The following is a 10,000-nucleotide window of genomic DNA, read 5'->3' as shown; positions in this document are numbered from 1 at the left end:
ATGGACCTGCTGGACAGGTTCTGCTGGCTGATCTGCTTCAGTGTAACAGGAGCATGTGCCGCACACACACACACACACACAAACACACACACACACATGCAAACATGTATACACACACACTACTCTCCTAACCACGGTAAACCCTCACTATAGCCGTGTGTGTGTGTGTGTGTGTGTGTGTGTGTGTGTGTGATCTGACCTTCACCCTCCTGCCGTCCAGGTTGAGTGTGCGCACAGTGAAGTCCACCCCGATGGTGTTGTGCTGGCGCTGGGAGAACAGGCCCGTGCTGAAGCTCTGCACCAGGCTGGTCTTGCCCACGTTGGAGTCCCCGATGAGGATGATCTTGAAGAGGAAGTCGAAGGAGTCGTCCGGCGGCTCCATCACATCACACATTAACTCTTCTTCTTCTTCTTCTTCTCCTCCGTCTCATCGCTCTGCAGCTGATCTGAGCTCTGCCGTCCTGCTCAACCTGGAGAACAGGTGAAGCCGCCGCCCACACTGAGGCATTGTGGGAACTGTAGTCTGCACACAGACGCTGCGAGGTTGATCAGTAACCTCAGAGTAAACATTATAGCAGCTGTATTATTGAGCTACTCTTCAACCCGGCTATAACATTTGTAAGGCAGATAACTGTAAACAATAGAGGAATATCCACATTATTAGTGTAATAAATCATGATTTTACATCTTAATAGGCTGGCAGTTGTAGTCTTAACACTTCACCTAGTTGCTGGTAGCTTTATTGTATTGTAGGCAGCTCATTATTGACCTAATAGTGTGTACAGTGTAGTATAGTATACACTTGTAATATTAATATAATAATGGTGTATCTTCTCCTTATTTTATTGTGTGTATTTTGTGAGTGTAGGTGTACTAGCTGCAGGCTGTGGTCCAGCTGGACACTTCTCCAACTCTTTAATTAAATCACATTGATAAATGAGCATAGATCTGTCAATCAAGTGGCCACGCCCTTAAATATGCAGAACATTAAGTCTTAATATAAAATGAAAGGGTAAGTTATAAAAATAATGAACCCCTTCATAGTTATCATGGAGGATAATATTAGCTATTTACACCAACGCCATCTTTTGCAGCAGGCTGTAAACACTGGCTTTACTGCTGTAAAGTTGGCCGTTTTAACATGGAAGTCTATGAGGATTTGCTCTGTGTTGGAGCCTCTAGCGGCCAGATGATGAACTGCAGCTTCAGTCACTTCGGGATTATTTGATAATAAACAAAATTATAAAGATAACCAATACAAAATGACAGTAAATAGAACTTAAATAATTAAATAGTAGAATACAGGGTCAATTTATCAATTTAAATTTATACTAAACAGACCAATTCCTGATTTTGATTTTAGTAATCTTAAAAAGATTTAGAGCCTTCCTTTCTTGAGCCACTTGCATGTATTGATTTAAAATCTTCAAAATTAAATATGATTCAATAAAATTGAATGTGAACATTATTTCTAATAAACCAAACAGCGCGCTGTTTAATAAAATTGTGAAGACAGCTTGAAATACACTTCTAGCCTCTCGAATGTGTCAGATCAGAAGGTTTTGCTGTATAAAATAGTCAGAAAATAAATGTGGAGACGTTCAATATCATCGTAGCAGAGGCCAGCTAGGTAATCCTCACTCCTCTGAAGCTGAAAAGGTGCTCTAGCGACAGACGCTAGAGGCTATGGTCTTTAACCTCCTTGATAGAGCAACCGACTCCCATGCGGAGTGTCGCCGGTTCGATCCCAGCTCTGAGCAGGTTTGGTGTAGAACCAGCAGGGTTACATCAGCCTCACAAAATGTACAATTATTGTGGTCAATAGCAATTAAATCCACCTGAGAAGCTCTGGAGATGGGTAAATATCAGTATAAATGTTAAAGTGTCCTTCTTTAGCTTTGAGATGTATTGGAAAGGAAAGGAGCCTGCCTGGTTCTTAACTTAATAATAGAGCTCTTGGAGAAAAGACGTTATTTCGACTAGCTTTATTACTTTATGGAGAATAATTGTCTGTTTAGAGAAGCTAGATGAAGTGTCTCAGTTGTATTGGAGACAACATTACTAATTACAGACACACCCAGAAAAGAGTATACTGCTTATAATCACACATATATAGACATTTCTGTGACTCAGAACTCTTTATCTAATAGTTGGACGACCGACCAGATAACCTATAAAGCAAAGAGATTAATTTCTAAATAAAATGGTGAATAATGTGAGGGAAATTATTGAAAAATTACATTCTAATAAGAAATCTACACCTTTAAACATGTTAAAGTAAACCCAGAAACTATTATCATCGTAAACCTACAACTCACAGAATCAATATATCAGGTCTGCAGACCCCCGTCATTATAATCTTTCTCAATTATTCGCTTTTACACATATTATGGGCTTTTCTCTACCAGATATGACTAGAATTAAACAGATTTTCTGCTGAGTTTACTACAGCAAAATGCGCAGATAAAAGTCTTTCGAGACGCTAAAGTTCCACATTATAGCATTAGTTGTTACAGATAAATAGAAGATAATATATGAAGAACATTATTACAGCATATATAAAAGCTGCTTTATTCCGTTTTAAACAAGTGCGTCGTCATGAAAACTAAGCTCGAGACTTTTATTTCGAAAGGCGTCGCTCGCCCCCGTCACCGGAAGCAGTTGAAGAGCCCGTCTCCTCCCTGTGCTGTTCTTCCTGTCGCGTGCCGGTCTCCTCAGCACATCTAATCCTCATCATGGTGAGAATTACAGCGTTAAAACACCAGTTTATAGCAGATAATAGCGCGCAGAGACGCGGAGACACGGGTTTATCAGCCGAGTGTGCGTGTGTGACGCTTTATTAGCGCTCACGGGGAGTCTGAGGAGCGCGCGCGCGTGAACAATGAGTTTAGCGGCTCATGTCTGACCACTGTATTAATACTAATGTTGATGTTAATGAGCGACTGAACGCGTGCAGAGCGGTTTATTAGTGTTATTACACAGTCAATGACGCTCTGAGAGATCCGCGTGGCTTTATTCAATCAACATTATGTAGTAATCACGCACTTTATATATATATATATATATATATATATATATATATATATATATATATATATATATATAGAGTCATGATTTGTGTTAGTGTAATGTGTTGTGTAATATCTGAAGATGTGTGTATTGTTTGTAATCGGATGTTCAGGGAGTTTCTAGTGCTTTCTGCGGTGGGCGGAGTCACCGCTGCTCATTTGCATACCGTATATAGTCTTGAGCCGCTGCTGCAGTCTGGTCAGGATCTCCATCACTACAGCAGTGATCCTCTCCTCAGTGTTATCATGCCTTATACAACTGTTTTCAAATATTTGTTGCTTCTGTAGAATGTTATTTTGTTTGAAGAGGTTATAATTTGTTGCAACTAAGAGCCTGCAGATGAACAGGATTAATATATATATATATATATATATATATATATATATATATATATATATATATATATATGTATATATTATATTTATATATATTTTAATATATATATATATATATATATATATATTAAAATATATATAAATATTAAAAAAAGAAAATACATATATATATTTTAATATATATATAAATATAAAATATATATATATATATATATATATATATATGTATATATTTTTTTAAAGGATTAAAATATATAATATATATAGTAACATTGAGATGTATTTGAAGAAAACTACCCTGCTCTGAGTGTTTAATCAATAATAAATCCAGTGTTATTCAAAATATTAATGTTCTGATTGTATAAATGACAATATATAAAAGGTTAATCAGGGTTTTCTCTCTTTTTTTAAGTAATCGATTTATGGAGAAATATTAATTTTAAGTTAATAGTCCTAAAAATAGTTCATTTAATTAAATGAGAACATCACACAAAGCTAAATATGATCGATATTAATTTGAAATCAAGTTATTGCACAGATCAATTGACACCAAATATTCTGATACTGATCCAAAACCAGCACAGTGTATATTTATTTAATATATTTATAATATAAGCAAGAATATAGAAGCTAATAACACCTCTTGTGTATTAAATACAGTTTTGTCAATACAGACAACTCATGAAAGTGTTCATCTGTGTTAGCAAGCGTGCAGTAAAGCTATTTTAACACCTAAATAAATAATGAGTCGAGAACAAATACATAACATGAAATGTGTCTGTTTGTATTGTTACACGATGCTTTTATTAGGGGAAAATGCAAGAAATATATTAATATATGCTACAAAATTAAGATGTCTTATAAATATACTAATTGTGCATCTTTTTTAGTCATGAAAGTATAAAATACTGATATATGAGTGTGTTTTTAGTATTGAAAGGAGTTTTTCCACTGCAGTAATATGCAAATAATTGAATTATTAGTACAATGATGCTGATATTAAGTCAGTCTGATGTTGTGTGTGAGAGTGTGTTAGTCAGGTGTGTGTCCTCCTCAGAACTACTTTAGCCGTGCCTGACAATAACAAAACACCTGAGGGTGACCATCAGCCAATCAGAGTCCAGCATTCAGCAGACCTGTGTGTGTGTGTGTGTGTGTGTGTGTGTGTGTGTGTGTGTGTGTGTGTAGGCGTCTCTATCGATGGCTCCGGTCAGCATCTTCAAGCATGGAGCGGATGAGGAGAAGGCAGAAACCGCTCGCCTGGTGAGTGTCTGCTTTACACATGATATTTGTCCCATTATTATTTAACTCTTAGGCTGTGCAGCAGATGGGAAACAGCAGTGTGTGTGTGTGTGTGTGTGTCTCCGCATCTATAATCCTCTTAGTCTATGCTGACGTCATCTTCAGCAGCTCAAACACTCTCATGGCTAATGGACAGACGGCTGCTTCTCACTCAGGCCTGAGATGAGATGCAGAGTAGTGGGCGGGGCTTTCCTCTCTGTTGACCCGTACAGCGGGAGAATGTCAATCACAGTGTTTCCTGCATCAGTCCATGTTGAGCATTAGAGCTGCTGGAGATGCTCACACACACTGCTGGGTTTATGAACCGTCTGCTCTGGTCTTCATCTCTTCTTCTCCTCTTCCTCCTGCAGTCGTCCTTCATCGGCGCCATTGCCATCGGGGATCTGGTGAAGAGCACTCTGGGGCCCAAAGGAATGGTGCGGCTCTACATCACACACACACACACACACTCTCTCTGTGTTAATGCGTTTGAAGTTGAATCCAGATCTGTACACTCGTCTACTGAATAACTCAAGCCCTCTCTCTCTCTCACTGTAAAACTCTTTATTATTATAGCGTAACTCTTCCAGACACCTGTACTCATTCTCCGTCAGACGTTGTTTGTGTGTGAGCAGTGTTTAGACTGTGTCTCCTCCTGGCGCTGCACTGTTAGAGGTGTTTCAGTGGAGTGTGTGTGTGTGATTAATGATCTCCTCCTCCAGGATAAGATCCTCCTGGGCGGGGGCAGAGAGAGCACCGTGACGGTGACCAATGACGGAGCCACCATCCTCAAGGCCATCGGGGTGGACAACCCTGCTGCTAAAGTGCTCGTGGGTGAGTGTATCCAGATATCTCACACACACACACACACACGCTGCTCCTCTGCTGGAGCACAGTGATGATGGTGATCATCATACTGGATAATGCAGCTTTATTAATGAGGCGTCAGGGCACATTCACACTGATGACCGTCCGTCTGGGCTGGCATGATGTCTCTGGGGTCGGGGATTAGCTTCAGTTTAATAATTAGACATGAGAAGTATGATGAAGTCCTGAGTTATTGATTATAGTCAACTGAACACGCCTGCTCCAGCTGGAGGACACTGGGGGAATGAGTTTACTCTCACACGCCATTATTACCCATGATCATGTGTGTGTGTGTGCTGAGATAAAGACAGAGCTGTGTGTGTGTGTGTGTGTGTGTGTTTCAGACATGTCTAAGGTCCAGGATGATGAGGTTGGTGACGGGACGACCTCGGTCACTGTGCTGGCTGCTGAGCTGCTGCGGGTACGCACACACACAACTGCACAGACCCACAATTACGCACACACACACACACACACTCTCTCAGACTCGCACGCACAATTACACATACACAGAAACAAACATACACACACACAGACTAATATAGTCTCTTAGATACAGACTCTCTCAGACACACAAATACACACACACACACACACACACACACACACTAACTAACATACTCTCTTAGATACAGACTCTCTCAGACACACAAATACACACACACACTCTCAGACTCGCACGCACAATTACACATACACAGAAACAAACATACACACAATTACACACACACTAACATACTCTCCTAGATTCAGACTCTCTCAGACACACAATTACACACACACACTAGCATACTCTCTTAGATACAGACTCTGACACACAATTACACATACACACACACACACACACACACACACACACACTAATATGCACTCTTAGATACAGACTCTCTCAGACACACAATTACACACACACGCACACACTAACATACTCTTAGATACAGACTCTGACACACAAATACACACACACACACACACACTCTCAGACTCGCATGCACAATTACACATACACAGAAACAAACATACACACAATTACACACACACACTAGCATACTCTCTTAAATACACACTCTCTCAGACACACAATTACACACACACACACACACACACACACACACACACTCTAACATGCTCTCTTAAATACAGACTCTCTGACACACAAATACACATACACAGAAACAAACATACACACACACACACACTAACATACTCTTAGATACAGACTCTCTCAGACACACAATTACACACACACACACACTAACACACACTAACATACTCTTAGATACACTCTCAGACACACAAATACACACACACACAAACACACACACAAACAAACTCTCTTAGATACAGACTCTCTCAGACACACACACACACACACACACACACACACTCTCTAACATACTCTCTTAAATACAGACTCTCTGACACACAAATACACAGAAACAAACATACACACAATTACACACACACACACACACTAACATACTCTTAGATACAGACTCTCTCAGACACACACACACACACACACACACACACACACAAACATGCTCTCTTAAATACAGACTCTCTCAGACACACAATCACACACACACACACACACACACACACACACACAAAGAAACAGACATACACATTGTTTAGGAATACATACACTCTCAGACACAGAAACACACACACAAAACATACACACTCTAACAATTACACACACATACACAGGAATACACACTTTGACACAAACACAGAAACACACTCTTCTTTCTTGCGTACACACACACACCCTCTTTGACACGTGTACACGCTGGCATACACACACATACATACACACACACACTAACATATGCACTCTCTTAGATACAGATTCTCTCAGACACACAAGTAAACACACACAAGCACACACACACATTTTTGACACTCTTCAACACACAAACACAGTTACACATGCACACACATACACTCTGACACAAATACACACACATACACACGCTAACATACACACTCAGACACAATTATACTCACACACAGGAATACATACTCTTAGACACACAAACGCACACATACACACTCTGACACGCAATTACACAAACACAGAAACACTCTCATGTATACATAAACACACACACACACACACACACAGAGAAACATACATGCACTCTCAGACACAATTTTACACTGAAAACACATACACACTCTTAGACGCACAATTGCACACACATACACAAGAATACACACACTCTCAGACTCACTAACACACACTCTCAGACACGTGCGCGCACACAGTTTGTTTGCACCCTCAGTGCTTGTCATAGTTTTACTCCATTTGTGTGTGTGTGTGTGTGTGTGTGTGTGTGTGTGTGTGTGTGTGTGTGTGTTGCAGGAGGCAGAGCTGCTGATCGCCAAGAAGATTCATCCTCAGATCATCATCGCCGGCTGGAGGAAGGCCACACAGGCGGCCCGCGACGCCCTCAGAGAGGCCGCAGTGGATCATGGGTAATGCACACGCTGCTCAATCAGCTTTATTGACCTGACAACACATGATGATGATGGTGGTGATGGTGATGACGGTGACTGTATTATACATGCAGTTATACAGTTGAGTTAGTGGGATGCTGTTCACCACTGGTGTATTATTACCTGACTATAATGTAGATATGAACAGTTTATGAGCACTTATAAAGCATGAGCCTATTCTACATCCCTCATCCAACACCACTACAGCCTGACTGAGCGTTAATCAGCAGGTGATTAGCCGTGTGTTGAGCTAATCGTCTTCAGGGGTTGTTAATTGTGACTTAAATTGTTCTGTAACACTTTATTCATGTACTGTGTGTGTGTTTGTGTGTGTGCAGGAGTGACGAGGTGAAGTTCCAGGAGGATCTGCTGAACATCTCCCGCACCACGCTCTCCTCCAAGCTGCTGACGCACCATAAGGACCACTTCGCCAAGCTGGCGGTGCAGGCGGTGATGCGGCTCCGGGGATCTGGCAACCTGGAGGCCATTCACCTGATCAAGAAGCTGGGCGGCAGCCTCACTGACTCATACCTGGACGAGGGTGAGCACGCACACACACACACACACACACACACACACACACACACACACCTGATGGAGAAGCTGGGCAGCAGCCTGATTGGCTGTTGTGTTGAACTGCTCAACAGAAGAGGCTGTGAAGGTCATCAGCTGACCAGGTGAACACAGCAGCCAATCAGCAGTGTTTGAGGACACGTTTAAATGTTAGCAGGAAGTGCCGGCACTGATTATAACTGAGCTTGATAGTTTTGACCACACTGCAGTGTTTGTGTGTGTGAGCGGTCAGTCCGTTTCTGTAAGTGTGTATAAGTGATCATGTGCTGTTTGTGTGTGTGTGTGTGTGTCAGGGTTCCTGCTGGACAAGCGTATCGGGGTCAATCAGCCCAAACGCATCGAGAACGCTAACATCCTCATCGCCAACACCGGCATGGACACCGACAAGATCAAGGTGAGAGAGACTGATGATGATGATGATGATGACGATAGTGATGATGGTGATGATGATGATGGTGATGATGATGATGATGATGGTGATGATGATGATGATGGTGATGATGACGATGACGATAGTGATGATGGTGATGATGATGATGGTGATGATGATGATGATGATGGTGATGATGATGATGATGGTGATGATGACGATGACGATAGTGATGATGGTGATGATGATGATGGTGATGATGATGATGATGGTGAAGATGAAGATGATGATGATGGTGGTGATGATGATGATTGTGAAGATGAAGGTGATGATGATGGTGATGATGATGATGGTGAAGATGAAGATGATGATGATGATGATAGTGATGATGATGATAGTGATGATGATGATGATGATGTAGATGATGATGGTGAAGATGAAGATGATGGTGATGATGATAGTGATGATGACGATAGTGATGATGATGATGATAGTGATGATGATGATGGTGATGATGATGATGATGATGATGATGATGATGATGATGATGATGATGATGATGATGATGATGATGATGATGGTGATGATGATGATGATGATGGTGATGATGATGATGGTGAAGATGAAGATGATGATGATGATAGTGATGATGATGATAGTGATGATGATGATGATGATGTAGATGATGATGGTGAAGATGAAGATGATGGTGATGATGATAGTGATGATGACGATAGTGATGATGGTGATGAAGATGATGATGGTGAAGATGAAGATGATGGTGATGATGATGATGATGATGGTGAAGATGAAGATGATGGTGAAGATGAAGATGATGGTGATGATGATGGTGATGGTGAAGATGATGGTGATGATGATGATGGTGATGATGATGATGGTGATGATGAAGATGATGATGATGGTGAAGATGAAGATGATGGTGATGGTGATGATGATGATGATGGTGATGATGAAGATGATGATGATGGTGAAGATGAAG

The 10,000-nt window shown here is 40.9% G+C and overlaps 3 protein-coding genes across 6 annotated transcripts in view; 2 read left to right on the top strand and 1 right to left on the bottom strand.

Moving 5' to 3' along the window:
• Positions 1-448, bottom strand: part of LOC137491492 (ras-related protein Rab-19) — a 7,247-nt gene extending 6,799 nt beyond the window's left edge. For both annotated transcript variants that reach the window (XR_015484249.1, XM_087250596.1), the window contains exon 1: positions 200-448. Coding sequence is in view for 1 of the 2 variants with exons in the window: in XM_087250596.1 (XP_087106722.1) it covers positions 200-394 (195 nt within the window). In the remaining variant the exon portion in view is untranslated. The remainder of the gene's footprint in view (positions 1-199) is intronic.
• LOC148682569 (uncharacterized) overlaps positions 1-10,000 on the top strand; it is a 1,090,975-nt gene that overhangs the window by 493,679 nt on the left and 587,296 nt on the right. The window lies entirely within an intron of this gene.
• Positions 2,660-10,000, top strand: part of cct2 (chaperonin containing TCP1, subunit 2 (beta)) — a 12,069-nt gene continuing 4,728 nt past the window's right edge. The window contains exons 1-8 of one of the 2 annotated variants that reach the window (XR_015481772.1): positions 2,660-2,738; positions 4,593-4,667; positions 5,057-5,122; positions 5,408-5,519; positions 5,897-5,973; positions 7,924-8,036; positions 8,396-8,598; positions 8,924-9,024. Coding sequence is in view for 1 of the 2 variants with exons in the window: in NM_201455.1 (NP_958863.1) it covers positions 2,736-2,738; positions 4,593-4,667; positions 5,057-5,122; positions 5,408-5,519; positions 5,897-5,973; positions 7,924-8,036; positions 8,396-8,598; positions 8,924-9,024 (750 nt within the window). In the remaining variant the exon portion in view is untranslated. 2 annotated transcript variants of the gene reach the window in all.

The sequence above is a fragment of the Danio rerio genome, chromosome 4 (genome assembly GCF_052040795.2).
Source record: "Danio rerio strain M-AB ecotype USA chromosome 4, GRCz13ab, whole genome shotgun sequence".
Lineage (NCBI taxonomy): Eukaryota > Metazoa > Chordata > Actinopteri > Cypriniformes > Danionidae > Danio > Danio rerio.
This window is presented reverse-complemented; position numbering and strand designations above follow the sequence as displayed.